The sequence below is a fragment of the Rhinoderma darwinii genome, chromosome 3 (genome assembly GCF_050947455.1).
Source record: "Rhinoderma darwinii isolate aRhiDar2 chromosome 3, aRhiDar2.hap1, whole genome shotgun sequence".
In the NCBI taxonomy this organism is placed as follows: Eukaryota; Metazoa; Chordata; class Amphibia; order Anura; family Rhinodermatidae; genus Rhinoderma; species Rhinoderma darwinii.
In genome coordinates, this window is record NC_134689.1 from 96,381,167 (window position 1) to 96,394,809 (window position 13,643).

General features: G+C 39.6%; 1 protein-coding gene across 1 annotated transcript in view; it reads left to right on the top strand.

The window, feature by feature from the left end:
* The window catches only part of STK10 (serine/threonine kinase 10), a 132,234-nt gene that overhangs the window by 53,285 nt on the left and 65,306 nt on the right, over nucleotides 1-13,643 (top strand). The window contains exons 3-4 of the mRNA XM_075856498.1: nucleotides 4,193-4,241; nucleotides 7,571-7,720. Of these exons, the coding sequence (XP_075712613.1) occupies nucleotides 4,193-4,241; nucleotides 7,571-7,720 (199 nt within the window). The remainder of the gene's footprint in view (nucleotides 1-4,192; nucleotides 4,242-7,570; nucleotides 7,721-13,643) is intronic.

The following is a 13,643-nucleotide window of genomic DNA, read 5'->3' on the forward strand; positions in this document are numbered from 1 at the left end:
ATAGACAGCTGGGCGCTTTTTTACCTTTTTGACCAAGTGGGTGTTGTAAAGAGAAGTGTTTGATGCTGACCAATCTGTCATACACTTCTCTCCATTCATGTCCATTTGTACTCCACACAGCGTGATCTCGCAAGATCATTCTGTGCTGTCACATACACCCACATAAACTTTACTGAAGTGTCTTGAGAGTGAATAGACATCTCCTCCAGCCAGGACACAATGTCTATTCACACTACCGACACGTCGGTAAAGTTTGTGTGGGACTTAATCACAGCACAGCGTGATCTGGCAAGATCACACTGTGAATGACAACACGGCGTGATCTAGCGAGATCACGCTGTGCTGTGTGAGGAAGTCCCACAAAACTTTACCAAAGTGTCGGGAGTGTGAATAGACATCGCATCCTGGCTGGAGGCAATGTCTATTCACTCTCAAGACACTTCAGTAAAGTTACTGTGGGTGTATGTGACAGCACAGCATGATCTCGCGAAATCACGCCTTGCTGAGTACAAATGGACATGAATGGAGGGAAGTGTATGACGCTGATTTGTCAGCCTCATACACTAATCTTTACAATGCCCACTTGGTAAAAAAAACGCCCAGTTGTCTATTCAGAAATGAATTAGCATAAATTCAAAATTGCTCATTACTTGCTCAAAAATTATAATTTTTCAAAATAAAAACCACCGTTATCTACATTACAGCGCCGATCAGATTATGTAGGAGACAGGGCACTTATAATGTGGTGACAGCCTCTTTAAATATGTCACCCAAACAAATATTAAAAGTTGTACTCCTGCTTTGGCTCCTTCAATGTAAACACAGCTGTGTCTTAACCTTCACCATAGATCGGTATAGAGAAAGGAAGTATGCGGTGGATGAAATAGTGTCAATGTTAAAAACTTGTGCTGACTTCTAGGACAATAGAGCTTTCCTTGCAGTGCCGAGTCTGATATTTGTCATGTGATTCCACTACATACATTTTTGTCCATTCAGCAGATGAGTTTTCGGCTCATTGGCTGATCGTAATGAGTTTTAGGAAAGACTGTACATCAAAAGTCAAGGATAACCCAATCACCCGTTTTATGTCTTGCGAAAAAGTAACCTGTAATACTACTTTCAAATAAGAGCTACAGTGCCAGAGGTGGCACACCCACAGCCAATTTGGCGTCCTCGCTTGTAAAGCAGTAAAAGATTTAAGTTTAGAATCCCTTGACGAAGAAGAAAATACAATTATCAAGATTTTTTCTTTTGGTTGATCCCAATAGTGCTCTTCATGGTGTCCTAACTGCAGTGCAGATTTTATGCCCAGCTTGTTATATAGACTCGCATGATTAGATTACTGATATTGGCATTAGGGTGCTCTTGTCTTCAATTTAATCATTGGGGATTCTCAAGAAGATATTCCCTACTTGAGCATGTCCTCCTCACTGTTTGACTAGTTGGATCAGGACGGGATAAATCTCTGGAACCAGTTAGCCAATGCACCTAGATATCTGCCGCTGGTGCCTAACTTTTTTAGGAGTTTTCTATTGATGTCTATGGAAGTGCATCTGGAGTACTGTAACAAAGTAAAAATAGGTTTCCATTATACTTTATGCATATGCATCCTGGGCACATTTTTCTTTCTTGTGTATTTATAGCTAATACACTTTTTTTTATTTTTTTTTTATTTTATTTTTTGTCCTTTTAAAATGTTAATCATTAAATAAGTATATACTAGTAGGCTTGGCCTACTTAATAGTCTATGTTAAATATATGAGCTCATGGGTAAATATGTGATGTTGTGAGAGCCACAGGTGAGTCCACCTTGATGTTTTATGTACACTGATAATGTCCGGGTTGTGCTGTGTGCTGGAGTGTGTACGGTGGCACAAAAAGCAACTCCATTCTGCAGAGCTGTATGCCGCCATATGGTTCTGTATTTCAGAGCTCTTCCACCACTGGATGCAGTACTTTTAGAATATACATCAGTTTTTTTTACGTTGGATTCATGTGTCTCCCTATGAAACTCAGAGGTTGTATAGAGCCGTAGTATGGACATGTGCATATGAGCCCTTAGGTCTCTAAGAATGGCTGCAGACAACAAGTGCAACGTAATTGGCAGTTTAGTTTCTTGTTTGCGGTTTATTTTTAGGTAAAACAATGTATGTGACTACACTACTACATTACATTTCTTCACAGAATCTCGGATCTAATGCTTTAGTTTTCTTGTGGAAGAGTTTAAAATTGCATGGCTTCCTGTCAAGAATCCAGACAATATCTAGAGGAAGCAGTTGTATCCCAGTAGACTCTTCTCGTCTTTGTATGGATTTGTATTCTGATCTGAGGACCTGGTGAAACCAAACGTCCTGCACAATAATTTGCTGACCTCCTGCACAAGACAACATGGTAGTAGAGACAGAGTTTTGCTGCATGTTTCAACAAGGATTTGAATATTCCTCATTATTTTAAGACCTAAGTACTGTATCTTTAAATAGGTTTGTGAAGGCTACACACATGCTATAATATTAGGGTTTAAAGGGATTGCCCAACACGGGCTTAATATGAGAGCTCCTGAGACCACAGGCAAACAGCTGAAACTTACTGGGAAAAGCTGCTCATTTCTCCTGCAGCAGCCACTATAGGGGGAATGTAGTATTACATGTGGCTATTTAAATTTAATGTCCATATATGCAATACATGAATGGCCTGAGGTCGCCAGAGCTGCTTGTTTGAGGCTCTTAACTCTGACTCAGAGGGGAACCCCCATTTATGACATCCGTGTGCTTTAATAGAGCATATAGATGTAGGTTGTCCTGATAGGGCATCCTGTTTAATATTACATTTGCATATCTAATGTCCTTTGAATGTTTGTACTCATGACAATGAATGCTAGAATTGGATTTTGCGATTTTATGTCTTGGTATTTTAGACATTATGCGGAGTATAGCACATACCCATGGCATGCCCTATAATAAAGAAAAATCCATATTCGGCAATACCAGCCTCACAATTATGGTATGAATGAGCAGCATCCAAGAAACCATTATGAAGACCCCATGCTAATTTAAGGTCTTTTTACCCAGGCAAATGATCGGGCAAACGAGCGTGTGAACGCTCATTCCTGTGTAAAAAGGGCAAGGATCGGCCAATGAAGTAGCAAATGCTTGTTCATCGGCTGATTGTATCGTGTATACAGCGGAAAATATTATCGTTGTGGGCAGCACATCTGTGTGTACACATGGACATGTGCTACCAACATGATGGTAATGCATGGAGACTAGCGACCGTAGTAACGATCGCTTGTCCCCATTCATTCCGGATCATAGCTCCTAGTGAAGGAACAAATGAGCGCCTATCAATGAGCTTTCTCGTTGTGGTCAAAATTGGCCGGTCTAAAAGGACCAGTAGTCACATAGCGATCTGTAGGTCACATGAAATGATTAAAGATTAGCAATTTTGTTGCATCTTGAGGCTTTTATTGATACTTGATTAACCATAATCGGGACGCGCATCTTTTTGCCAAGCAGAGAGCTACTACAAAAAGCGGCTCATTATGAGCTGTACAATAAAATTGAACCGCGGCTGTTTCATTTCAATGTATACACCGTATAAGGCTGCGCTCTCCAGGTAGCTACAAATGTAATCATTTATTGTCATTTCCCCCTCGGTTAACAAATGATCATAGTAGGCTCCAGCAGTGAGACCTTCCAACGCTCATCTAGTTATCGAGGGACCTATCCAAATTCTTAAACTGTGGCACCTGCCTGGTTTGAGAAACATCAGATCTGAATTGGTGGTTCGGCTCTATTGGTCGAGCTGAACCAGTGTGCTTAAAATATTGCTTGCAGTGCTAGTCAATGGCTCAGATTTGTTATTTTTAAATTGTCCTTTGCTAAAATAGTGTGAACAAGGCCACAAAACATGAAATATTACAATGGTCTCTTAGCAGCACGTAATCCAATTCCCTTATGGGATGGAAAGTGTAACTACACATATAGAATTTAGTTATAGAATGCCTCGTATTTTATAGAATTTTGCTATAGAAGTCATTGCTAGCGATACTTTTACTGTAAAAACTGGTTGCAGCGTGTTTGTGTGGCTTTGTGGATTGTTTTTACTGGAAGCAGTTCTTTCATGCTATGTTGGCACCTGTCACACTATAAAAATGCTTTGTCTTTTCTGATCCTATCTTGTCATTGTTTTACAGATCATGATAGAGTTTTGTCAAGGTGGAGCAGTGGATGCAGTAATGCTTGGTATGTCACCCTTATCTGTACACAAAGAACTGGTTTTGTTTGAGATAATAAAATTACAATTCTATTTTCTATTTCAAGAAGGAAGTCCTCATTGCTGGAATACCATATTAATCTGTCATATGTTGCTGATAGAAAATGTGTATACTTTACATTGGTGTTGCCACTTATCAAGGGTTGTCAAGATGTAGGATATTAACGTAGACACCGTGACCTACAGCTAACAGTAGTTTGCTGGATTCCAAAATAAGCGTTTGTTCACATCTGCGCCAGGGTCCCATTCTGACGTTCCGTCGTAGCTTTTCGTCAGAACGGGACCTTGACTGACACAAACGGAAACCATTGATTTCAATGTTGACGGATCGGGGTCCAATGGTTTCAGTTTGTCTCAGTTGTGCAATGGTTCCGTCGTTTTGACAGAATCAATAGCGTAGCCGGCTACGCTATTGATTCCGTCAAAACGACAGAGCCCTTGTACAACTGAGACAAGCGGAAACCATTGGCACCGAATCCGTCACCATTGAAACCAATGGTGATAGAAACGGAAACCTATGGTTTCAGTTTGTCAGTCAGGGTCTCCTTCTGACGGAAAGCTACGATGTTCCGTCTGAATAGATCCCTGACGCAGATGTGAACGAACTGCTATAAAAAAAAAAATATTTTAAGTTTGTCGCACTGAATGATTTCTGAGATTTTAACAGCATGTATTATTAGATAAATGAAACCTGAGAAAGCACATAACAACTTTTCAATCATTAATGAATTTATTTGAAGAGGTTTTACATGTAAATTACTTTCCAATGTCTTGCCTGTGTTTTGGAGTATTGTTTTGCTGTCAAATACAATTGCACTGCAGATGACAAGTCTGGTCATCTGCTAAAGTGCACAATTTAGAATGCCTTAAATAACAGCAAGTCCTGAATAGGCAATGCAACACCCACCATCATGTTTGACTGTTTAGTATAATGTTGTTTACGGTCAGTTGCGTTTGTTTTACACCAGTCGGGCCTGTGTTCCTAAGGAAACTCCCTTCTAAGGCTACGTTCACTTGACCATGAAAAAAAACAGCAGTTAAAAACAAACTGTCGGATTTTCATGACCGTTTTGCATCGGTGTGTCTAAAATTTCATCCATTTTCAAGCTGTCTGACCGTTTTTAAAGCCAATTTGTCAACCAATTCCTATCAGTTCTTCAGTAAAAAAAAACAAAATGATGAATTTCATTCGTTAGGGTTGGCTTTTTTTTTAATTTTGAACCGCCTAAAGACATCACGGTGAGTCCACCATCTCAAAGCCCCTAACGTCACTGTCCATATATGGACACCGATGTCTTTGGCTCCCTCCAGGAGCAGAAACCTTGGCCAGACCGTTGCCGACGCTATGGCCTGGGGATTCTTGCATTACAAAGCCTCTAATGTCACTGTCCATTTCTGAACAGTCACATCAGGGGCTTTCCCAAAACAGGAGCCTCCTGGCCAGAGCGCTTGTGAAGTAGTTGAAACGCCTGACGTCACTGTCCATTTATGGACATTAATGTCAGGGGCTTCCCTGGTTCAGCGCTTAAAGTAGCAATATTCCCAGGGAGTTCCCTTGTGAGGGCCAAGCTCCGTTTTTAATGGGCCGTTACAAGGATGGCTTTCTGAAAATGGCCGTTAAAAACTGATTGACTTCTATGGGGGCCATAGGGCTGTAAAAATTGAAGAAAATAGAACTATTTTTTGAGGGCCAGTTTTCACCGCTGTTTTTTAATGTCACGTGAATAAAGCCATAGTCATTTCTCCATGAAACATTATTCTGATTACCTTGGACTCCTTTATTTAAGCATTGATGTAATTCAGTGATGTAGTTCATTGGTTTATTGGATGCTCGGCTGACAGTTGTCTTTCTCTAAAAATAAATGCTCAGCCAAGCATGCATGTTTATTTCAATGGGGAGAAGGAGGCAAGCGGCTGCCCTGCAAAACCTAAAATTATGCTTCTAGGGTCATCACCTAGCACTTGGCTTATGGTAACAGATTTTTATATATATAAATATATATATAGATAGATAGATATTTTTTTATATATATATTTTTTTTTCAAAAGATCTTGCAGCATTCCAATAGGCGATAAAAAATTGTAGTTTATTCAGGCAACATCAGACAGTGCAACGTTTCAGTCCTGCAATAGGACCTTTCTCAAGCATAGTGATATACAGGCTCATAATTATTTATATAATGTGTAATCAATTAGTATCAGCCTCATTATAATAAATATAAAACTTGTAAAGTGCAGATACCTTAATCTTTCAGGACTGAAATGTTGCACTGTCTGATGTTGCCTGAATAAAAAAAATGTATCGCCTATTGGAGTGCTGCAAGATATTCTTTTGAATACTTTATATAGTCTAAGGATCAGGACGACTTGCTGGGCACCCTGACATTTATTATCCTGCTGTGAGTGCTGCTGCTCTTTTTTTTATTTTTAGATATATATATATATATATATGTATGTATGTGTATATATATATATATATATATATATATATATATATATATATATATATATATATACATGTGTGTGTGTATCGAGATAGACAGCACACTGCGAACACTAATGCCACCTAAGCCACTAAATATAAATAAATATGCATTACTGCTAAATCTACAATAAATTTTGCAGTAATGCATATTTACTTATATTTAGTATCCAAAGGAAGTGTGGGCAGCACAGCAGAACAAAAATCTCCAGGATATTTAAATTTATGGGTGAATAAATTTATTCTACTTTGACCTGTGAAGTGCTGCCTCTTTTTTTCCTTTTTGTACTTCTATTTAGTGGCATTCGTGTTTTCTGTGTGCTGTCGCCATTTTCTTTTGTTCTGGATATTTGCAGTCACAGGCGTTCTTGCACTTGTATACACGTTTTTGTTTAATTTTGCTGGAATGTGCTGTTCAAACTTTTGTATTTGTGATTTATATAGATAGATATGTTTAGTCGCAAGAACAGAACTGTGCAAAGCATTCCCAAGTAAAACTTTTGGGAAAGTTATCCGTGCTCTGTCCTGACTGGGACCAATCCTGTTATTGGCACTAAATATATGGCTCCTGTACAAAGTTGTACTCTGCCTGCCTTTAAAATGACCTTAGGCTCACATCTGCGTTCAGTGGTACTGTTGGGCTTTCCGTCTAACTTCCCGGCATTTTTGCGCCAAGAATAGCAGTCTGCTGCTGTGATGTGTACCATTCTTTAGATTTAATTATTGTTTTATTAATGCTTCCTGTTTTGTTCTCATATAAATGTGGTTAAAATTTGGATTGGGTGACTGATCTTGTGGTCTTTGTTCTGCTGACAGAATTGGATCGTGGGCTAACAGAAGCTCAGATCCAGGCCATATGCAGACAGATGTTGGAAGCGCTGGCGTACCTCCATAGCATGAAGATCATCCATCGGGACTTGAAAGCTGGGAATGTTCTCTTAACACAAGAAGGAGACATCAAGCTGGGTGAGAGCAGCTTTATTTATTGTCATTTTAGTAGGGAACATGTTAAATACCAGAGGCCAGTTGTATATCAGTAACTATTGTGGAGTGTGAATTCACCTGCAAAATCCAGCAGATAAAGCCTTTTTTTTATTTTATTTTTTATTTGTTTTTTGAAACTGCCAGAAGGCAGAAGGTCCTAATTTGGTCTGCTATACATACAAGTTCTAAAGATCACTTCCTTCTGTAGTTCTTCCAGAATATTATGGCATTGATCACTAGTGTGAACAGTTCAGGTAGGGACCAGAAAATAGAAACATGCATTTTTTTTTTTTTTTTGGCAAAATCTCGCCAGAAACGTTAAACTTATCTTATTCTTAGCATGTATTCATCATTCATGAGATGTGAGTCGATGAATGTGTTGAGCCGCCATCCTTTACAATTTTGTTCTGTTACAGATTTTTCTGCTAGATCTTGCGGTTTGTGCTTAAAGAGGACCTGGCCCTAGGTCATACAAGTTGAACTCGTTAACTAACCTGAATAGTGCTGTCTCCCTGATTCCAGTGCTGTCTTCTTTTTTTTCCAGGACGCCCCTCCCCCATTCCAGTGATGAGACCCACTGTTGTGTTGGCTCCCTATATGCTAATTTGCTGTAGTTAGCCAATGAGGTGGAGCTAGCTTCCCTTCCTCTGATGTTAACCAATCAGTGCAAGACCGCTTGAGAGTAATTCACGCCCTGTTGACTAACTACAGCAAATTAGCGTACATGGAGTCAACACAACAGTGGGCCGTATCTCTGGAGCGTGGAGGGGGGTGTCTAGAAATAAAAGAAAAATAGTGCTAGAATCAGGGAAACTGCACCATTCACGTCAGTTAACCAGTTCAACTGTTATGACCTAGTGACAGGTCCTCTTTAACAGCACATTAATATTAAAATTTTTAAATGTGTTTTTAGGTGTGGTAAATACCAGCAATTCGTCATTTAGCAATAATTGTTTTGGTCGTACTGTCTCCTATTGCAATCACGAGGGAAATGTGTTAAGCCATACCCATAATGCAAAAATCGTAGGCAAAATAAAGCTGCAGAGCTAGATGTGCCAAATTTATCATACCGTGTACACCACTTAGACAAGGCAGTCAGAAAACGAGCCAAATTTATCAAAGTTTACGCTGTCTAAAACTTGGACAGTATTCGTAAATTCGCCCTAATGTCTTGCTATGCAAAACGGTGTTTCAGTGTGTTTCACATAGTCATTAGCTCTGCTGAAGTGTAGATTAAATTCCCATGTCTCAAACAAACAGGGCATTCAACATGGCCATTTGTTATGTTACTGACTTAATACTCCTGCTTGGAGGAGCTCCACCCTGCAGTGGAGCAATTTTTATGCAATCAAAGGGCTACATTTTTTTGCCAAGAGTCTATTTAGTTTAATTATAATCCTTTTTTGTTGCAGTAAAAATATCCTGAGAGGCCCAGCACTATATAACTAGCTAAAGCTAAGCATTACTCCAAGATTTACCGTACATTGATATGTGTACATTGAAATTGTATGATAGAAAAGAGAAACTTCTCGTTGAGGTGTTCTGTCTCTGTCAAATTTTAAGGACACATTTGTTATGTAAGTTTGGCCCTTGCTCAATTCTGTGGTTCTCTCAGTAGAATGGTCTAAAAAAAAAACTCATTGAAGTGTCTCGATGATACTTTAGACTAATCAAAATCGATCATTAAGTGGTTTATTGATTTATTTTTTTAAAGCAAGGAATGTGTTAACGTCCGATCACTAAAGCTTTGATTGCAAAACATTCTTTTAAAAAAGTTTTGCTTGGCGTTCCTTTTTCACCCTTCACTTACACAGCGGATTTCTGCAGTGAGTATCAGCTGCCTCTAGTGCATGACTGTCAAGCAGCGTTGTCATGAGCTTCTTGTGTGATAAATAACGGAATTAGCTGCATAGCCAGCCTGCACCCAAGTACTGCCCACTGTGTTTTTCCAAATAATTTTTTTTACTGCATAATTTCTCAGCAGAGCACAAAGTAAATTTACTGAAGAACCAGCATCTTATTAAAGAAGCACTCCAGCATTTATTTATTTTTTGCCTATATAGTGCAGCCTAGGCTGCTATTAAAGAATAATGTAGAGGCTCTTGTGTATACCTGTTCTAGCTGATAAGCCATTTATTGGTAGCCTGCCATCTTGGTTCCTTCTTCCCCCTCAGATATAGTTCCCCTAATGCAGCCAACATTTCCCATGATGCTTCTGGCTTTGCATCGGCATAGGGGGGTGGAGTCTTATCGCTGCACTTAATCTGCTCTAGTCCTATCTAAGTGCAGCAAGTGATAGATCAGCATCATAGAACTTCTGTCCCCTAACTGCAGAGTCTTAGTGTATTCCTATGTGATGCAGCTTCAGCCTGTCTTCTGCTTGTAATAGGTTTCTGTCAGATTTTACACATGCGGCACGGGAGAGCAGCATCTCATAGAAATACACTGGAAAATCTGCACACAGCACTCAGATACTATAGGCAGTCAGTCTGTCAGGGGAGTTTTATAACTTTGCAGCTAATCATTGTATGGACTCACCTACTATATCACTGCCCTCTTGGTCCCTTAGATATGTCAGAAATAAATCTTCAGCAGCACTCTATGCATGGAGGGACATACAGAGGAAGGAGGGTGGAGATGGGTGGGGAGGGGAGGTGTCTCAGTGCTGCCAGAAGGGATTTGATTGTTGATTATGTAGTTCACAGGAAGTAATCTACACAAGAGAAAATGACCTGTCAGCACATGAGACAATGGTCTATGCTGGTAGTCAGACTGAGATCATATGATACAGCTGCCCATAATGAAAGGGTTCAAAATATATGGATGAAATTGAGCTAATAAAAAAATGACAATGGTAGGATATTGCTGGTGAGTTAGCATGACATATATTAACCCCTTAATGACCGCCGCCTATACGTGTTTTCACGGCGGCCATTAAGGGTACTTGTGCCAGAGCGCCTCCTTTTCACGGTGGCGCTTTTGCATAAGATGGCTCCCCCTGGAGGTGCTTAAACTCCATGTACTTGGCTATGGAGGTAGCTGAGGCCTCGAAGCATAGACCGAGGACAGTTTTGTCCGGTCACGTGATCACCGTTTTTCAATAAATAACGGCGATCGCTGTAAAAACAGCGGCGGTTAGTTCTCTCTCTTCTCTCACAGAATATATTCTGTAAGTGAAATGGCCAGCACCCCTATTAGACCCCCGATCACCCCCCCTCCCCGTTGTGCCCCCACATACCTGATCATCAAAATTTGCGTCACTGACTGTCACGTCACAATGACAGAACGCATTACACTACGTAGGTAGTTTAATGTGTTCTAGTAGCGATCAGAGCTGCAAGTCTAAATGTCCCCTAGTGGGACAAGCAAATAAAAAGATTATAAAAATGTTTTAAAAAAGTGTAAAAAGAAGTTATAAGTTACATAAGTATTTTAAAATGAACAGGTTAAAAAAAAGTACACATTTGGTATCACCCCAACTATAAAACTGTAATATTATTTTTCCCGCACGATGAACACCGCAAAAAAAAAAAGTAAAAAACAATGCTAGAATCACTATTTTTTGGTAATCACCCCTCTCAAAATATACAATAAAGTGATCAAAAAGTCGCACGTACGCCAAAATAATAACAATGAAAACTACAAACCATAATCTCTTACACAGCTTTTTTGACTGAAAAATAAAAAAGTTATGGCTCTCCGAATATGATAACACAAAAAATAAATTATTTTATTAATAAGGGATTTTATTGCGCAAACGCTGCAAAACATAAAACTATGTACACTACCGTTTGGGGTCACCCAGACAATTTTGTGTTTTCCATGAAAACTCACACTTATATTTATCAAATGAGTTGCAAAATGACTAGAAAATATAGTCAAAACATTGACAAGTTTAGAAATAATGATTTTTATTTGAAATAATAATTTTCTCCTTCAAACTTTGCTTTCGTCAAAGAATGCTTCATTTGCAGCAATTACATCATTGCAGACCTTTGGCATTCTAGCTGTTAATTTGCTGAGGTAATCGGGAGAAATTTCACCCCATGCTTCCAGAAGGCCCTCCCACAAGTTGGATTGGCTTGATGGGCACTTCTTGCGTACCATAGGGTCAAGCTGCTCCCACAACAGCTCTATGGGGTTGAGATCTGGTGACTGCGCTGGCCACTCCATTACAGATAGAATACCAGCTGCCTGCTTCTTCCCTAAATAGTTCTTGCATAATTTGGAGGTGTGCTTTGGGTCATTGTCCTGTTGTTGTAGGATGAAATTGGCTCCAATCAAGCGCTGTCCACAGGGTATGGCGTGGCGTTGCAAAATGGAGTGATAGCCTTCCTTATTCAAAATCCCTTTTACCTTGTACAAATCTCCCACTTTACCAGCACCAAAGCAACCCCAGACCATCACATTACCTCCACCATGCTTGACAGATGGCGTCAGGCAATCTTCCAGCATCTTTTCAGTTGTTCTGCGTCTCACAAATGTTCTTCTGTGTGATCCAAACACCTCAAACTTCGATTCGTCTGTCCATAACACTTTTTTCCAATCTTCCGCTGTCCAATGTCTGTGTGCTTTTGCCCATATTAATCTTTTCCTTTTATTAGCCAGTCTCAGATATGGCTTTTTCTTTGCTACTCTGCCCTGAAGGCCAGCATCCCGGAGTCGCCTATTCACTGTAGACATTGACACTGGCGTTTTGTGGGTACTATTTAATGAAGCTGCCAGTTGAGGACCTGTGAGGCGTCTATTTCTCAAACTAGAGACTCTAATGTACTTGTCTTGTTGCTCAGTTGTGCAGCGGGGCCTCCCACTTCTCTTTCTACTCTGGTTAGAGCCTGTGTGTGCTGTCCTCTGAAGGGAGTAGTACACACCATTGTAGGAAATCTTCAGTTTCTTGGCAATTTCTCGCATGGAATAGCCTTCATTTCTAAGAACAAGAATAGACTGTCGAGTTTCACATGAAAGCTCCCTTTTTCTAGCCATTTTGAGAGTTTAATCGAACCCACAAATGTAATGCTCCTGATTCTCAACTAGCTGAAAGGAAGGTCAGTTTTATAGCTCCTCTAAACAGCAAAACTGTTTACAGTAGTGCTAACATAATTGCACAAGGGTTTTCAAGTGTTTTCTAATCATCCATTAGCCTTCTAACACAGTTAGCAAACATAATGTACCATTAGAACACTGGAGTGATGGTTGCTGGAAATGGGCCTCTATACACCTATCTAGATATTGCATTAAAAACCAGACGTTTGCAGCTAGAATAGTCATTTAGCACATTAACAATGTATAGAGTATATTTCTGATTAATTTAATGTTATCGTCATTGAAAAAAACTGTGCTTTTCTTTAAAAAAATAAGGACATTTCTAAGTGACCCTAAACTTTTGAACGGTAGTGTACATGTGATATCGTTGTAAACATACCGACCCGCAAAATTAAGTAAAATGGTAATTTATAGCTCAGGGTGAACACCGTAAAAAAAAAAAAAGGATAAAAAACTGTCAGAATTGATGGTTTTTGGTCACCTTGCTTGCCAAAAAATAGAATAAAAAGTGATCCAAAAAATCGCATGTACCCAAAAATGGTACCAATGATAACTACAGATTGTCCCGCAACGAATAAGCCCTCTCACATCTCCGGTGTAGAAAAAATAAAGTTCTGGCTCTCGGAATATGGCGATGCAAAATGTGCAGTTTTCCAAAAGCGGATAACATCTGGCACCATTTATCAGTGCGACACAGGCCACACATCTGCGGATTATTTATTTATTTACCCCATTATTATACCTTCTTATTATGCCCTGATGTACTCCGCACAGATTACATATACCCCCACATTATAAACTGACATACCAGCATGCCAAACAGAACTACTATCAAGCTAAATCTGCCATCCAAAAGCCATAT